The 18,076-nt window shown below is 41.0% G+C and overlaps 1 protein-coding gene across 3 annotated transcripts in view; it reads right to left on the bottom strand.

Moving 5' to 3' along the window:
- Positions 1-18,076, bottom strand: part of TBXAS1 (thromboxane A synthase 1) — a 168,439-nt gene that overhangs the window by 111,063 nt on the left and 39,300 nt on the right. For all 3 annotated transcript variants that reach the window (XR_006601425.1, XM_004741650.3, XM_045063056.1), the window contains exons 3-4: positions 4,818-4,911; positions 2,161-2,213 (exon numbers count right to left, since the gene is read on the bottom strand). Coding sequence is in view for 2 of the 3 variants with exons in the window: in XM_004741650.3 (XP_004741707.1) it covers positions 2,161-2,213; positions 4,818-4,911 (147 nt within the window). In the remaining variant the exon portion in view is untranslated. The remainder of the gene's footprint in view (positions 1-2,160; positions 2,214-4,817; positions 4,912-18,076) is intronic.

The raw sequence follows: 18,076 nt of genomic DNA, 5'->3' as shown, positions 1-18,076 counted from the left end.
TTAAGTTAGTTAAAGTTGGGCTGGTGGAGTTGATTAGACATCCTGTTGTCAAAGAGACTAATTTTCTCTCCCTCCTCCCCTCTTTCTCTTTGCCCCTCACCTCTCACACAGGCATGCACACCACACCAGCCACAAGTTAATACAGTGCCCTTTAAACTCTTCATCTGACATTTTTAAATTATTTTAAAATACCCAAGTGCTCTACTCTGAAAAATCTGTACCAGAAGAGTACTCCAGGGGATGGATTCCTAGAATTCAAACTTAGAGAGGCCTTTTCCTAAATTCTAGGGAAGCTGCTGTCATTCTGAGTCACTGCTATGTCTCAGTAATGTATGGGACGATCTCCAAGGTCAGTGTCAAGTCAACCACAGATTGAGACTGTTGGGAAGAGAGAACTGGAATGAGAACTTTGAGAAAGCAGTAGAACAGCACAAGAGTAAGAGAAAGGTAAATGGGTTAATCCTTTGAGCCTTTATTAAGTATCTATCATACTTAAAGCAAGAAGTTATGCAAGTAAGAAAAAACTGAAGACCAAGCTAAAGGATATCTTAGAGAATTACATAGAGTTAATTATTATTGAAAGATGTGCACCGTCTCCCTGCCCTTCCATCAGAGGAACACACCTCCCTGCCCCATCCGTGTCAGGCCTGGCCAAGTGACTTGCTTTGGCCTCACTGCGGGCAGAGTGTGCTTCCTGCCCTTTGAGTGGCCATAGAACTTGGTTTGGCTAATAGGATGTTATCAGACATGATGCAGCAGAAACTTAAAATGTTCTTGTGCTCTTAGGTATGCTCTCTTGAATATGTGCCTTCACCTTGAGAAGAGCCTTTCCTGGTTTCCTTGATATTCCAAGAAAGATGAGAGATACATAGAGCAGAGTTGCCCCACTTGAGCCTAAGTGAGCTGGCTTCCCAGAGGACCAGCAGATGCACCAGCAAGCCCAGCTGAGTTGAGCCACTCCTTAGACATGTGATGAATAATAATTTATTGTTTAAGTCCCTGCATTTTAGGTCAGTTTGTTCTGCAGCAGTAACAAACTAATTCAGAGAGCATCTAGTATGACAATTTATTACTTTTGCAGGATCATATAGCAAACTGAAGGGCAGTGAGAACAACTTGGCCAAAACTTTGGCTAACAACTTGGCCAAAACTTTACCCAGCCAAAACTCCCAGGTAGGGCCTTTTCCATAAAATACAAGTCAGTCTTTTGAAAATCGTCACTGGGAGAAGAAGCATCACGGATCTTATGGATAGAAGGGTTCCCAAACCACTGGACCCCATTAGCGTGTACATTAGGAACACAACAGAAGTTTACTGCACCTAACACAGTGGTCACAGACCTGGAGGTCTGGAAAAAAGCTGCTAATAATCACCCCATGGCTGAGGAGGAGCGGTACAGAAACAGACTAAAAATGATTAGGACTCCAGTGTTGAAAGATGCACGTTGAGAATATGACTCAAGTCTGTCAAATCTTGAATAAAATAATTGGTCTTAACATATGTTTGTTCACCAGATTCTGGAATTTCATTTTTTTTTTTTTAAAGAAGGAGCATTATCTGAGACATAACAAGGGAAAATTCAAGAAAACAAGAGGGCTCTAGTACTTTACATGGCAGAGAACTAGAATGACCAGATGTCCCAGTATATCCTGGACAGTCATCATGTCCACTGTTGGCCTGGGATAATTATTAATATCGCCCCCTTTCACGGCCAGCACAGTGTACTGTATTGGATGGCAGATTATATGGTCATGCAGCTGACAGCATGTTTTACCCACAGAATTGAACAAAATGGATCCAAGTTAGGTTTTGGTAAGTTCATGAGAAAAGACCAGTCATGGGTTCTCAAGGCAAACTAAAGTGAGGCATGGAGGGCCCCTGTGTCCAATTGCAGCAGTAGTGCGAGATGGTCAAGGCACCCAGGGTCTGACCTAACTGGTCAGGGTCTTAAAGGCTGGGAAATGGTGTTCTTTCAGCCTAGCATGGGGCCCCCTTGGGCAACACTGGGGCCTCCAGGAGCCTCATCTGTACAGTTAGGCCCTGGCTTTGTGGGTCCTCGAAAGACCTAAACGCACGCAACATCCCCATTCTGGTTATTACTTCCTTATCAGAACATGCAGAAATCAAGATAAATGGTAGAAAAGTGGAGTTCCCTCTTACCCACACAGAGGTCCGTATAGCTTTCTGAGCTCCATCTGGCTTTCCCAGAAACCCTGCAGAAAACACACCACTATCGTAAGAATAAGATTAAACAGTATTTCAAGTATTCAAATTTATTCAGGAAAAAGTCCAGAACCGTGAGAACACAATTACATAAACAATAAAAAAATAATTCAAGTTCTATTGCTTTCAAGTACTTTGAAGTATTAGAATAAACAAATAGCTTAAAAAACGTATTGCCAAGGAAAAATCTCGGTCAACTCTGGTTTAATGGATGGAAGGAGATCATCTCTACTTAAAGTATTTGCGTGTAATTGCTGCTAAAATATTTGAAAACTGTTTGCTTTCTCAACTATGTTAACATTCCCCTCTGCAGTGTGGTTTATATTATTATTAATTTTGGCAAAGCCCCCTTTGACAGCCACTATGTGTGTCAACGCCTGCTGAATCTATCCGAATTATCACAAATTCTGAATATCATGATCCAAGTGAAATTTTTGACTAAAATCAATGGAGTCAGAACATAAGAACCTTAGAGTAGCTTCACATGGGACAAAACATTAGACACATTTTGTCATGGGAAACAAGTATACCTGGAGACAGATGTCAGAAAATGCCACAGCCACTGTGCTGCAGGGTTGGGGTCATGTAGTGGGGATGGGGTTTGTGTGCAAATATAGACAGAGGAACTGTAGGGGTGAGGGTCTGGAGATTGCTAGATCCCTGTGTCATGGGAATGCAGTATAAAGGAGACACAACCGAGGCGTGGGGGAGAGGAGACAGTTGGGAGGTGGCGGGTAGAAGACGTGGATGTCCTTAATGGAAATACATCCCATCCTTATTACATCCACTTTCACAGTCTAAGCTTGCCATACATCAAGGAAAGCTTCTATGAATATAAAAATAGTCGCTGAAATTACTATGTTCTAGAAGGATCTTGGCAAGGTTTGTACATACAAGGATGACGAGCTGAAAAGGAGCATATGTGGAAATTACCAGAGGCAGGAGCACAGTGTTCTCTTCGTATCGACAGTTCTACTATTTTTCCTCAGAATGTTAGTACTAAATTACTCAACTGAATACAACTGATCATTCCCTCCTCCCAGAAATATGTGAAATCTATTTATTTTGAATTTCCTCTCCAGCGTGTTGTTCTCTTTTGACACTTAGAAATTTCTTCACACTTGCTTCAAGGACTCACCGGAAGCCTTAATGAGGTCGCTGTTTGTGGGTTTAGTGTTGTGAGCGCGCCAGCCCTGAGACAGAGGTGGGGAGAAGGTATTTAAAACACTAGGAAGAGAGCAACAGCAACAATAAAGAGGAATGAGAATGTCAGACAGAGAACAGAGACAGAAAGGAAAAGAAACCGAGGAAGAGGGAAAAGGACAGAAATAGCGAATGCTGTTATCTGTGCGGTGCTGAGGGCCAGCCTTTCTGAGGGGGGTGGTGGGGAAATCCTAGAACGACATCGAATAGATATGACCAGGATTGGCCCAGTTAGCCCTTCCTGTCTCTGTTCAGCTCAGCGGTTCTTCACACATGGGATCTGTCGGCTCCTGATGCAGGGTCTGGTGGTAGCACCACCATGAGTTCGCAGATTAAACCATCTGGCTTCTGAGAAAACCCAGTGAAGGGAAACAAAAATATTCTTAGAAGATAGTATCTTGGGTCTCCATCTACAAATGCCTACAGGACCTTTCCACTTGCATGTCTTTCCGGCCAATCAAAGGTATCTCCCCAGACCAGCTGCCCTCCAGACCTTCTGTTTCTGTCAACTCATGGCCATTCTCCCTGTGAACCTGGCTCAACACTTAGAGACGCTTTGGCTTATTTGCCTTGAATTCTCTACACCGAATTCATCCTAGGAGTTACTAACTTTGCCCCCAATATCCTTCTCTTTCACCCTCACCACCTGAGCCAAGCCCTTACCACGTCATGTAGACTTTTTAAACTAACTTTTCTCCCCTGCAGCATGACTTTCCACTTTAGGGTCCCTCTCCTGCTCACAAGTGATAGTACACAGGCCTTTCTAGAATGACAGCCACCCAGGTTGTCACTCCCCCATCTTTGGCTTCTAGTCAATCCAGGCTACTCATCAAGCTGTGCCCTATTTCTCATTTAAGTCCAAACACACATATTATTGTTCCTCACCTGGTATTGCATTCTTGCCCTTGTGTTTATTGCTCCTGCCAGACCTCCATCTCCAGGAAGTCCTCCAGGGTGATTCTAGCCCTGACAGATCTTCCTCTCTTCTGAAGGACACCACAGCTACCATCTCTCTCACCTAATCTAGCACTAGGGTACATCCCGTCTAGTGCTGAACACCATGATTTCATGCGCACGCTTAAGGGCATAAGTAATCTCTCTACTTCTTCCACATCCTAGGGCCTGGCACATTTAGATACTCAGTCAGTTGGATTTGGGGTAAATGGAGGAATGGACAGATGGCAGGATTCAACACATGTTGATGAGTGATAATCAATGGAACATTGTCGTCATGTGAGACTTCATTCAAGGAGGGGAAGGCTCATCACACAGTGCCTTCACATATAGACCACCCAGGTGTGGGTGACCTAGATGGACACAGTTCTCCATGGGAGAAGCTGCCCTGGGCCCAGCATATCTTATGCTGGAAGACAATGGAAGGCTGCCCTTACCTGGCGGAAAAATGTCAAATTTCCAATAAAAGGAGACGGCTTGGGATGTCTGATGCCCAGCTTCTCCAGTCTTGAAAACGCTGATGTGGAATACCTGAGGGGAAAAGCAAATCTTAAAAACCAAGAAATTGAAGTTTTCATTCATATGTTGACTCTGTTGGGAAACAGAATTAGTGAGTTCTCCTCAAGGTAGAGTGGAAGGAGTGGTTTCTGGTTGACAGTGTCTAAGGACCAAAGCGATAGAGGCATAGAGGGCGAGAGTAGAATGGACCCAGGAAATTCCTTCCGATCCCATGGCAGGCTGGAGATGGAGGAATCCTAAAATCTCAGAGGTGGGAGACACGTTGGCGAGGCTGTCTTCTAAATGCCCTTTCCCCACCATCAATATGTTGTTTTTTAAAAATGTACCTCGCCCCAGTTCAATTCCTATGCTTCTACATCAACCATGAACAATTATCAGAAGACAAAGGAAAAAAAAAAGTCCCAATGGCAAAATTAAGTTCTCTGTGCAAATTTATGTGTTTTGCTGGTCAAAAATGCCCTCTGCACATAATTTGTCCCTCATCACATTCCATGGCTTAAGAGAGAAACACAGAAATAGGGAGGCAGAGAACACACCATGGAGACAAAACCTCATCGCCAACTGCTTATAACCTCTTCGTGTCTTTGTTTTCATGGCCCAAAACCATATGGGAAGCATATTTTCTTAACCAAAAATCAGGAAACGTGGGCCCGACAGATTTTGATGCCACTTTCCAGGAGAAAGCAGCAGTCTGAGAAGTGCAGCGTAGCTGTCAAAACATTGGAATTACTAGGATATTTCACCAGTTTATGGGAACAGTGGGATAACAGAGTTAAAGTCAGAACTGGCTTAGAAAAACCTGGACATATGGCTATAATCCCTAATCAGCCAGCCAATTAGGTCAAAAGTTCAGTTAGTTCAGAAAAATTAATGAGTCAAACTGGGTGTTTAGCATCATGCAGAGATCAGCCAAATCTCAATTTAGGAGCAAGGAAAAATATAGAGCATATCATTACAGCCAAGCTTCCTAGGAGCACTAGAATTTAGATGAACAAAATGCTGCTCTAAAAAATCACTCACTTATCATTAGAAAGATGGAATGTTCGCTATAGTCTTCGACCTCCCCTTTGCCCACCTATAGTCCAATAAGGAGCACTTAAAATAAGAACTTTTCATCAAATATTCAAATATTCAGGGAAAGGACAACCCAACCCAAGTGCTGATTTGCATTATTCTGAGCAATGGGTCTATTTCTAAAGTAGTCACAAGGGAGAACCAAGAATGGGAAGGAGGTTTCCACCATCTGGCTGCTTTACTGGGTTTGAATGAATTCCTAGAACATCACACGGAAGTCCATGTTCAAGTGTAATTGCAAATCACCCTCTGAAGCCACATGTGAATTATACAGATTAGTCGTGCCAACATTCCTCTTCATTAGTGTGTGTACCAAAGGTCGATAGCATAGTATGTACAATTATTTGTTCAAGTAGACTATGATATTTTAAATAACTCCCCTCATACCTAAAAGGGAAGACCAAAGAAAACTTATCAGCCCTCTTAAGACTTGCCTCAACATCCTTGAATCTGGTTTCCAGGTTCATGTCTTCATCAGTTTTTGTGAATTATTTTTTTCTAAATGTGATCTCTAATGGATGGAAGGAAATATGTCGATCTTGGGCCACATAATTACATCTTAATTTTGTAATTAGATGTCTTGATTGTCTAATTAAAGGACAAGAAGTCTGTGCCTAATTACATGTGCTAATTATAATGCAAGTCCATGCCCTAATTATGTAACTCCACTTACAAAAACATGGCTTGTGTGTCTCTGCACAAAATTCAGACATTTTCAAACATATGGCATCAGCAGAGAATGTTCTGGACACAACCATAAACTTCACTTTGCAACCCATACTCAAGTATAGAATTTGAGCATCTTCAGCTGGGAAGTGGCCACAACTCGTCATCAGTAACCAAAGTCCTTGCACCAAAATCATCAGGGGGAAAGACCACTGCCACGAGACTTCCAGGCAGAATTGCAAAGTGGGTTGCATTGGTCTTGCTCCCACTTACTTCTCTGCACCCTTGTTTCATACTCTCTGATCCCAATGTTCCCATACTGCCCTCTGTCTCAAAAAAAATAAAAAAAATAAAAAATAAAAGGCTCTTTGGACAACTCATAGACCCCAGGTGTTATGGTTTGAAAATCTGTCACCCCCCAAAAAAATCAGTTGAAGTCCTAACCCCTAACCCACAGAATATGATCTTATTTAGAGAGAGGGTGGTTGCTAATGTGATTAGTTAAGATGAGGTTGGGATGCCTGGGTGGCTTAGTTGGTTAAGCGTCTGCCTTCAGCTCAGGTCATGATCAAGTCCTGCTCCTTGTTCAACAGGGAGCCCGCTTCTCCCTCCACCTGCTGCTCTCCCTGCTTGTGTACTCTCGAGCTCTCTCTCCCTGGCAAATAAATAAATTAAAAAAAAAATGAGATCATACTCAAGTAGAGTGGATCCCTACCCCATGACTGGTGTCCTCATAAAAGGATAGCCACATGAAGACATGGAGACACAGGGAAAATTTCATGGGACAGCAAAGGCAGAGACCAGAGTTACATAGCTACAAGCCAGGGAACACCAAAGATGGTCAGCAAACCAGCAGAAGCTAGAAAGAAGCTAGAAAGAAGCCAGGAAGGAGTACCCCCTACAGGTTTCAGAGGGAGCACAGTCCTGCAAAAAGCATAATTTCAGACTTCTAGCTTCCAGAACAGTGAGAAAACAAATTTCTGGTGTTTTAAGCCCAGTTTGTAGTACTTTGTTATGACAACCCCTAGGAAAGGAAAACACCAGGAATACCCCTGAATGAGTTTTAGAGAGTCAATGTTAAAAGATTTTTAAAATGTCCTCCTACTACGTTAAAAACTGTCATTGCAGAGGAAATTTCTTTTTTTATGTCAAATCGTGCCATTAAGTCCTGTGCCATCAGAAAAGTGCAGGTGGCCTGGGAGGCTACTGTGAAAGGTAATAAGTGACCAAGTGGCCGCCATATTGTGATATTTAGAACAGCTTCTCTTTGATGGGAATTTTTTTAAAAGATTTTTTATTTATTTGTTTGACAGAGAGAGACATACAGCGAGAGAGGAAACACAAGCAGGGTTAGTGGGAAAGGGAGAAGCAGGCTCCCCGCTGAGCAGGGAGCCCGATGTGGGTCGATCCCAGGACCCCAGGATCATGACCTGAGCAGAAGGCAAACGCTTAACGACTGAGCCACCAGGCGCCCCTCTTTGATGGGAATGAACGCAAATATCCCTTAATTATGATTATGGACATCTATTATTGCTTACATTAAGGATACTAATGTTGGAAAATGACATCAGAAAGCATATGCAGTAGCCTCAGATAGCATCGTTTGGTTTCATTTCAAGCTCAAGCCATTGTTTCTTGGTACAGCACACACACCCCTGCAATGGCAATGGTGTGCCTTACACTGCCAGTCTCTAAATAAATTGAACCATGTGGATCAATTTCAAAGTAAGATTTCATTTTTAAAGCCTAGAAATTCCCCAGCATTTCATTTTCCCCAAGACAAAGCCCTTTCTTGGTGGATTCAACAGAAGTGGTCAGCCAATACACTGGTTAGCCCAAGAAGCCACTTGTGATAAATTGTGGGGATATTTTGATGACTCATTCATTAAAGAGACAGTCAAGTTGATTGAGGTTTGGAGCAAGAGAAGACCATCAAATGATGGCCTGCCCTCCAAGATTTCCCTCATTGCATATCTTAAGCAACCATAGAGGAAGTGGTTTCTCTGCAGTGTGCTTGGAAAGAGCCAACTCCTGGTTCATCCATGACGTTCTCATTAACACTATCAAAGAATTTCTCCTTGATGAGTTTCAGAGGCTGTTGATATTTTTGAAATGCTGAAATATTCCTTTGGCAAGAGCACATCTCCTGGGGTAAAAACTGTGATCCTCCAGTGAAGCCAGGTAGCCCATCTGTCCTGCTCTTTGGAGAAGAAAAGCCCTTTGTCATGGTTCTCTACACTTGCAACACATACAACCATCAATTCCATTAAAAATTGTGGCCACATTGGAAATGTTATTAGAAACTAAGACTTTAAATTGTAGCTTCCAAAAGGTCTTAAGACAAAGGAACAGAATGCAATGTTGGCTAGCTTTGACAGAAATTTGGGCAAAAAATATTACCAACTATTGGAGATATGGCCTACTTTCATTTTACTCTAATTCTTTCCAGTTTTTTTCTCTGAGGATATTTTCTAATTTTGAGATTCTATTTTCTATAATGTTTTTCTATTTCTATTTCTTTGTATTTCTACTTTTTTCTTTTAATATAAAGAAAAATCTCCATGTCATGAATTCTTTATGAATATTATTTCTATGGCTATATGATATTCCTCTTATGGACATATCCTAATATACTAAACTATTCTTATTATTAAATATTCAGGGTGATCTTGAATTTTTAGCTAATTTAAATTATGCTACTGTAATGAATATCTTTGTGCATCAAGCCTTTCCGGCACTTTCTCCATGGAGCTTTCCCAGACCTGAAATCCATGGGTCACCGGATTCAAACACTGGTACGCAAAGCTTCCCAGAAAGTTTGTCCCAACAAGTCTCACTGTGTATGTATCCATTTCACCAAAGGCTCTCATGAAATTTTTTTCTAATTTTGTAGACACGTCAATGTATCTTGATGTCTGCATTTCTTTCATTATTAGAGAGAGAGAGAGAGAGAGAGAGAAAGACAGAGAGAGAGAATACATTTTGCCATCTCTTTTTCCTGTAATTTCAAAAATATTTCCCAACTTCAAAATGATTCTCCTCGCCCCCTCCCCCCCTGTTCCTACCATGGCTTATCTAGGTGGCAGGCACAATTGTGCCACACTGACTGGTTAAATAATTAATTGGAAACTGAGCAGTCATTGATAGGTGACTGCAGGCTGACTCCAAGCACACATTTGGACAAGGAGAGGAAGATAAGCAAATGAAGTCTGAATAGTTTTTATTTAGAAAATAACTCACCATTGCCTGTTAGTTGATTTTAAATTCTATTTTCTTCTCCTTCCTTGCCCCATTTATACCACAGAAACCGTAAGCATAGCGGTTGCCTCAGTCGTGCCTCCCACCAGGAGTTCCTTGGAAATACGAAGCTTCTAGAAGAGGTCATTCCAGTTGTCCTGTCAGCACCTCATCTCTGTTTCAGCATCCTTAGCTTCATGTTCAGTCCCCTTTCCTGGAACCCATTCCCTCAAGACCTTGCTCTCAGCTTGACTTCAGGGCTGGAAATCATCTGGTGTACATTCATCCATGTCTCCATTAGTAGTACTAGTTAGATTATCTACTAAGATAAAACTTGCAAAGCAGAATGTTCATTCACTAATCTATAAAGTCGGTGTCCTTTTCCAGGAACAAGAATCTGATGTTCCTACTCAGAGTCCCTCCTTTCCAAGTACTTGAGACACCAAATCTATCATCAGAGGGTAACATGTTGAGTCAGGTTCTATAATGAGAGGGGGCTCATCAAACAACTATGTCCCTGGGATCCTGGTAAAATAATCCTGCCCTAAAGCCAAGCATACCACTAGAAACAGTTGGCCAAGAGACAGTATGTTTGCTGTCCTGCTCCTCTTTCCCTGCTGACTGGCCGCCTCTGTCATACACCTTAGTACTAGTGGTGCTTGGGTCTATTCTGATCCTTTTGTCTGGCTTGTGGAAACCCCTCACTATTTTAGCTATTATAATTCTGTAATACTTTTTAATATCTTACTTTCTTATATTTTAGAATTAATTAGTCTAGTTTGATGAAAAATTTTGTTGAGATATTTTTATTGGAATTGCATTAAATTTATAAATTAGAGTACAAACGTTATCACCACATTGAGTATTCTCATCCTGTGAATGTGTTGTAGCTCTCCATTAATTCCATTATCTCTTTTGTTCAGTAACATTTTCTAATCTTATGCACAGAAGAGTATCTTTTTGCCATCTACATGCATTTGTTATTGGTATTGCTCATGTGTAGAAACTCCATTTGGACTTTAAAAAAATTACCATATAGTGTATTATTAGTTTCAGAGGTAGAGTTTAGTGATTCATGAGTTGCATATAACACCCGGTGCTCATTACTACAAGTGCCCCCCACCGCCCCTCCAGCAACCCTCAGTAGAATCTCTTATAGTTTTTATTCCTCTCTGTTTTCGTCTTATTTTTTCCTTCCCATCCCCTATGTTTATCTGTTTCGTTTCTTAAATTCCACATATGTCAGAGAAAGACAAATACCATATGATTTCACCATTTGTTTTTTATGCCAATCTTATCAAGGATCCTCCTAAACTTTCTCTTTAGTTCTACTGATTCACCTGTGGAATATCTGATTTCTTATGCTAACTGTCATATTTTATACAAATAATATCAGTTCTATTCTTTTAATCCTGTTCTCTCATTTTTCATTCTCTTCTCTTATTACATTGGTTAGGACCTCTAGTACAATGTTTAAAAGCAGCAATAAAAGAGAGTATCCTTTTCATTCTCCTGACTATGGAGTGTATCTAAAAAATCAAGTGTGAGGTTTTGCTGCAGAGTTTTTACAGATATCCTTTATTGGATTAAAGACATTTCTTCTATTACTAGTTTGCTTAGAGAGTTTTTCTAGATTAGTCTTGCTATAAGCTTGTTTACTTTATTAATCTTTTCAAAGCATCAAATTTTGCTTTTTTTTATTTTTTTAAAGATTTTATTTATTTATTTGACAGAGAGAGATCACAAGTAGGCAGAGAGGCAGGCAGAGAGAGAGAGGAGGAAACAGGCTCCCTGCTGAGCAGAGAGCCAGATGTGGGACTCGATCCCAGGACCCTAAGATCATGACCTGAGCCGAAGGCAGCGGCTTGAGCCACCCAGGCGCTCCAAATTTTGCTTTTTTTGATCATTTCTAGATTTTTTTGTTTGTTTTGTATTTCATTATTTTATACTCATTTTTTATTGTGGTATTTCTTCTACTTTCTTTGGGTTTACTCTTTGTTCTTTTTTTTATTTTAAAGATTTTATTTATTTATTTGACAGAGAGAGATGATCACAAGTAGGCAGAGGCAGGCAGAGAGAGAGAGGAGGAAGCAGGCTCCCTGCCGAGCAGAGAGCCCGATGCGGGACTCGATCCCAGGACCCTGAGATCATGACCTGAGCCGAAGGCAGCGGCTTAACCCACTGAGCCACCCAGGCGCCCCGACTCTTTGTTCTTTGTTTCTTTGTTTTTTTTGTTTGAGTTTTTAAGTTAACAATATAACTCACTTTTTTTCAGTATTTTTAAAAAATAAATGTAGTTAGGGATGTAAATCCTACTCTAAGTACTTCCCCCCACACACACCCAAAGACTTCTTGACCTGCATCCTACACATTTTGAAATGTAGTGCTTTCATTGTCTAATAACATTCTAATAGGAAACTTCTGAATATAATATAAAACGTACTGTAGGGGCACCTGGGTGGCTCAGTTGGTTAAGCAACTGCCTTAGGCTTAGGTCATGATCCTGGAGTCCCAGGATCAAGTCCCACATCAGGCCCTCTGCTCATCAGGGGGCCGGCTTCTCCCTCAGCCCCTCACCCCTTTCATGCTCTCTCTCTCTCTCTCAAATAAATAAAATCTTAAAAAAAAAAAAGTATTGTAAGGTGCACACAAGCAAAACTCAGGGAGATATTTTAGAATTGTAAGACCTTCCAATTGTTTTCAATTCTGCCCAGCCTTATCCACAGACATAGTAAATAAAATTCATTATAATTTGAATCCAAAGACCTGGAAAAGGGAACTGCTTCTAATCTTCACTCCTCTGGAGGTAGAAGAATGAAGGAGTACTGAGCAAATACTGAAGTATCTGACTGATGTGCAGTTCTTTCCCCAATAATGTAAGAACCACAAAAGCCTAGTCATTGTAATCGTTAAACTGATGACAGCTTTGTCACAACAGAAGAAAAATACATTTATACAGACATGCAAAGAAAGTTATACAGTCATTACTATTATTATAATTTATAATAATTTTGGATGTTTCCTATGTACCAGGTACCGTGCTAAGAACTTTTTTATACATTGTCTTACATGAGCCTTCCAACAATCATGTAAAGGTAGAAATCAATATTATCTTCATCTTGCTGATTAGGAAATTAAATCTTAAAGAGGCCAGGGAATGTACCCAAGGTGATGCTGCCACAGTTGAGTGAGAGTGGAAACCAGGTCGGCCACATTTCCAACAGGTGCTGGTAGCAACTCACTCCACTAACCTGTTCCTTCTCGTCCTCGTGGCCGGGATGCTGCGGATAAGCCACCACATGAGAACACACTGACTACGCCGAGAACAAAGGCAGGCTTATTAGAAACCCAAAGTACAATAATAACAGTCAGATACTAATTAACTGACGATCGTGATGAGAGAGCTTTTGTCCTTGTAAAAGCCAACCCCTCACTTCTGTTTCTTACCTGTCTTTTACTCAGAATGCTCAACTATTTCTTCTTTCTCTTGTGTTCCTGTTTCCTTTTCTACTGGATTATTCCTATCCATATACAGACATGTTGCAGTATCTTCCATCTTGGAGGAAAAAGGTAAATTCCTTCGATTCTAGTTATTGCCTTGTTTTTCTTCCTTCCTTGCTAGTAACTTCCTTGGAAAGCATTATCTAGACCTGTTCTCTTCCCTTCTACACCCCTAGTCTCTTCTCCAACTGTTTCAACCACGTTTTGTGTACCCACCACTTCACTGGAACTGCCTTTGTCAAGGTCACCCATAATCCTAACTGGGTCAATCAGTGATTTCCTTGCCAGTCTTTGTACTTGACCTCTGAGCAGCATCTGGCACAGATGAACACTTTCTTCTTCCTGAATCATTCTCTTCCTCATGCTCCCTGTCGGCACTCCTTCGACCTCAGCAGCTGCTTCTTGGTGTCTTCGCTGGCTCCTTTCCTTCTAATAGTCACATCAGCTTATATACCCCTATACATCACTAACTTCCACATTTCCACGTCTAGTTCCATTCTCTCCACTGACCTCTTCTTTATCCAACTGCCAAATTGGCTGCACCCTTTTAATGTCTGTTAGGCACATTAAACTTAACATATCTAGACCTTAATTCAGTTTTCCCTCTAAACTTCATCCTGCCCAGTTATCTCTATGTCACTGTTGCAACCACGATCCACCAGTTGCTCAAGCCAGAAACATCTGAGACATGGTCGAGTGTGTGATTGTTTAGAATATGACTACCCGGGTTAGGGGAGGGTTATACATCTCCAGCCCATTTACAGTAGGCTGGGTTATATGACTTTTTTTTTTGCCAACTGAGCACAAACAGACACGGTGTGTGCCACATCCAAGCAGAACTCAAAAGAGCAGCACGTGGTGAGCCATTTGATATTTTCCCCTATACCATGAGACCACTAGTCTCCCAAGTGAGAGTTGTTCCAGAAGCCTGGGTCCTGTTTTGAAGATGAGGAGGACCAGAGTTGAAAGTGGCTCATGGTGGACATTTCGTGGGGGCAAGAAATAAGTATTCGTTGATGTAAATCACTGAGATTGGAGGCAGTTGCTATCCATGTGAAACTTACCTGAAGCTGACTGATACTAGACCTGATTTTTCGTTTTTCTTTCTTTACATACATTCTTATCATATCTGCCCACTTCTCTCCATCTCCACTGCTTCTATCCTGGTACAAGCCCATAAGAGGATGATTTGCTAGTGTCTAGCATATGCATTTCCCTTTGACCCATCAAATTCACTTCTAGGAATTTGTTCTACTCATATACTTGAACATATACGTATGTTGAGGGGTATTCATTTCAGCATTTCTACAACATGGAAAGACTGGAAACAACCTAGATATCTGTCAGTTTGGGGCTGTTTAAATAAATCATTATGCATATTGAATAGTATACTATGCAGCAAAGTTGGAAAGTCATCAAGACACAATATTATCTATAGTCGACATTTAAATTTCCCCAATTGTCTCATAATTTTACAGTATGATTATCAAATGAGGACCTAAATAAATTCTATATGTTGTAATTGGGTCAGAGGCCTTTTAAGTATCAAGTCTCTAAATTTCCCTCAACTTCTTCCCACCCACCTTTTTTCCTCTTGCATTTTTTATAAACAGAACAGGTTGTGTCTTTTAGGTTTTCCCATAGTCTGAATTTCACTGGTTGCTTCCTCTGGTGTAGTTCAACATGTTCTTCAGTCCCAGTCTGGTAGTGAGATCTAAACCATTGGTTCTTGAATTTGTCTGCACCCCGAGAACCTTCAGAATATTCTCATTTTGTGTCCCACCCCCACCCCCCGTGGTGACTTAATTATTTAGGGTGTCGCTGGAGCTCTGGAATTTTAAAAAGATCCTCAGGTGATTGTGGTGTTCCAGGTTTGGAAACCACTGATCCAGAGGTGGCTTCTTTCTTCTGCAAGACTGCTCTATGGGAGATTGATAATGTCTGTTTTTCTCTTTTATTGTGATCTTAGCTGCTGTGAGGATTATCACCTAGATCTATTAATTCATTAGAAGCTGCAAAATGCTGATATTCCTTCTGCACTTATTAGCTGGAATAATTCTAAATTTACCCTCTACTGCTACAATTACTCTGAAAAACTGTTCATATAAGAAAAGTAGGATCAATGTTCAAGTCTTTCCTTTTATTGTTAGTTTTCAAAATAATGAGTTGATTCTGTAACATCTTACATTAGTAACTCATGATATTTTGTATTCTTATGAATTCATGGATTTAAAAAATATTTGATGCTCTTTGATCCATTGCAATCATCATTTTATTCATCAAATTGTCCCATCTTTGGCTAGTGGGAGCATTTATAAGTTTGCTCCTGAGTGTTTTTGATAGAACGTCTTTCTTGCTTTCTGAAATGACAAGATGCTCCAGGCTCATCTTGTACATTTCTTGCCCTAGACCTAGATTATCCACTTTCCCAAAAAGTCCTGGTTCTGTTTAGTGGAAAATGATCTCTAGAGATCCTAAGAGGAGAAAGACTTTTCACTGTACTTCTTGGTGATACTTCATGATACTATTTTGATACTTCAATCACATAAATGTCTATTCAAAAGCATAAATAGATCCTGAAACTTTTTAATTGACTCCTCTGTAATTAGTATTATTTTAAATGTCTAGTGGTATCTACAGAAAAGATCAGTATGGTGAATCCTATTAGAAAGTGAGGGAATTTTTCCACCTCACACAAATCAGAATGGCTAAAATCATCAGCAAGTCAGGGGATGACAGATGTTAGAGAGGTTGCAGAGAAAGAGGAACCCTCCTACACTGTTGATGGGAATGCAAGCAGGTGCAGCCACTCTGGAAAACAGTATGGAGGTTCCTCAAAAAGTTGAAAATAGAGCTACCCTATGACCCAGCAATTGCACTGCTGGTATTTACCCTAAAGGTACAAAGGGACACATGCGGGGCACCTGGGTGGCTCAGTGGGTTAAGCCTCTGCCTTTGGCTCAGGTCATGATCCCAGAGTCCTGGGATCGAGCCCCACATCGGGCTCTCTGTTCCACGGGAAGTCTGTTTCCTCCTCTCTCTCTGCCTGCCTCTCTGCCTACTTGAGATCTCTGTCTGTCAAATAAATAAATAAAATCTTTAAAAAAAAAAAGGGACACATGCACCCCAATGTTTATAGCAGCAACGTCCACAATAGCCAAACTACGGAAAGAGCCCAGATGTTCATGAACAGATGAATGGATAAAGAAGATGTGATACACACACACACACACACACAATGGAATACTACTCTGCCAGCAAAGAAAAGAAAAAAGACATCTTGCCATTTGCAATGACGTAGATGGAAGTAGAGGGTATTATGCCAAGTGGAAGAAGTCAATCAGAGAATGACAGTTATATGATCTCATTCTTATGTGGCATTTAAGAAGCAAAACAGAGGATCATAGGGGAAGGGAGAGAAAAATAACACAAGATCAAATCAGAGAGTGAGACAAACCATTAGAGACTCTTAATCATAGGAAATGAACTGAGGGTTGCTGGAGGGGAGGTGATGGGGGATGGGGTCACTGGGTGATGGGAGTTAAGGAGGGCGTGTGATAAAACGAACACCGGGTGTCATATGAGACTAAGGAACCACTGACTCTGCTTCTGAGACTAATACACTATATGTTAATTAATAGAATTTAAATTTAAAAAATAAAATTAAAAAAGAAAGTGTATTATACCTCCACCAGAAAGGATGAATACCCAACTTTTGTATCAACATGGACGAGACTGGAAGAGATTATGCTGAGTGAAATAAGTCAAGCAGAGAGAGTCAATTATCATAGGGTTTCACTTACTTGTAGAGCATAAGGAATAACGTGGAGGACATTGGGTGAAGGAGAGAGGTGAGTTGGGGGAAATCAGAGGGGGAGATGAACCATGAGAGACTATGGACTCTGAGAAACAAACAGGGTTTTGGAGGGGAGGGTGGTGGGGGCTTGGGTGATCCTGGTGGCAGGTATTAAGGAGGGCACACATTGCATGAAGCACTAGGTGTGGTGCATAAACAATGAATCTTGGAACACACACAAAAAAATTTAATTTAATTTAAAAGAAAAAGAAAGTGATGGAAATTTTTAAAGTAAGCTCTCCTAGCTGTATTAGTTTCCTAGTGTTGCTGTAACAAACAACCACAAAGCTGATGGTTTAAAACAAAACAATGTATTATCTTACAATTCTGGAGGTTCATAGTCCAGAATCAGTCTTGGTAGTCTAAAGTTAAGATGTCACTAGGGCTGCTTCTTTCTGTCCAGAGGAGTATCAGTTCTTTGCCTCCTTGGCTTATGGCGACATCTCTCTAATCTCTACTTTCAGTAACCACATTAATGTCTCTGATTCTGACTCCTCCTGCATCCCTCTCATAAGGGCCCTTGTGATTACATTTAGGGCCCATGCGGGGAATTCAGAACACCTTCCCCATTTTTGAGAGCTTTAATCACACCCTCAAAGTCCCTTTTGCCATCTAAATGGCATTCACAGTTTCCAGGGATTTGGACCTGGACATCTTTGGGAGTCATTATTCAGTTGCCACATCACCTTATATTGTGTATATATCCTGACTTTATGTTGGAGTATGCCTGAAAAGGGGAAATGTCTCTGTGGGGACAGTGAGATCATCAGGGCTTCCTGTTTAGAGAGAACTGGGTGGTACAGCTCCTTGGGGGTGGGGCAGAGGCAAACTCCAGGCTCATCT

The sequence above is a fragment of the Mustela putorius genome, unplaced genomic scaffold (assembly GCF_011764305.1).
Source record: "Mustela putorius furo isolate JIRA1106 unplaced genomic scaffold, ASM1176430v1.1 tig00003845_pilon_pilon_pilon, whole genome shotgun sequence".
NCBI lineage: Eukaryota > Metazoa > Chordata > Mammalia > Carnivora > Mustelidae > Mustela > Mustela putorius.
The sequence above is the reverse complement of the archived record's forward strand: the minus strand, read 5'-3'. Positions and strand labels throughout refer to the sequence as shown.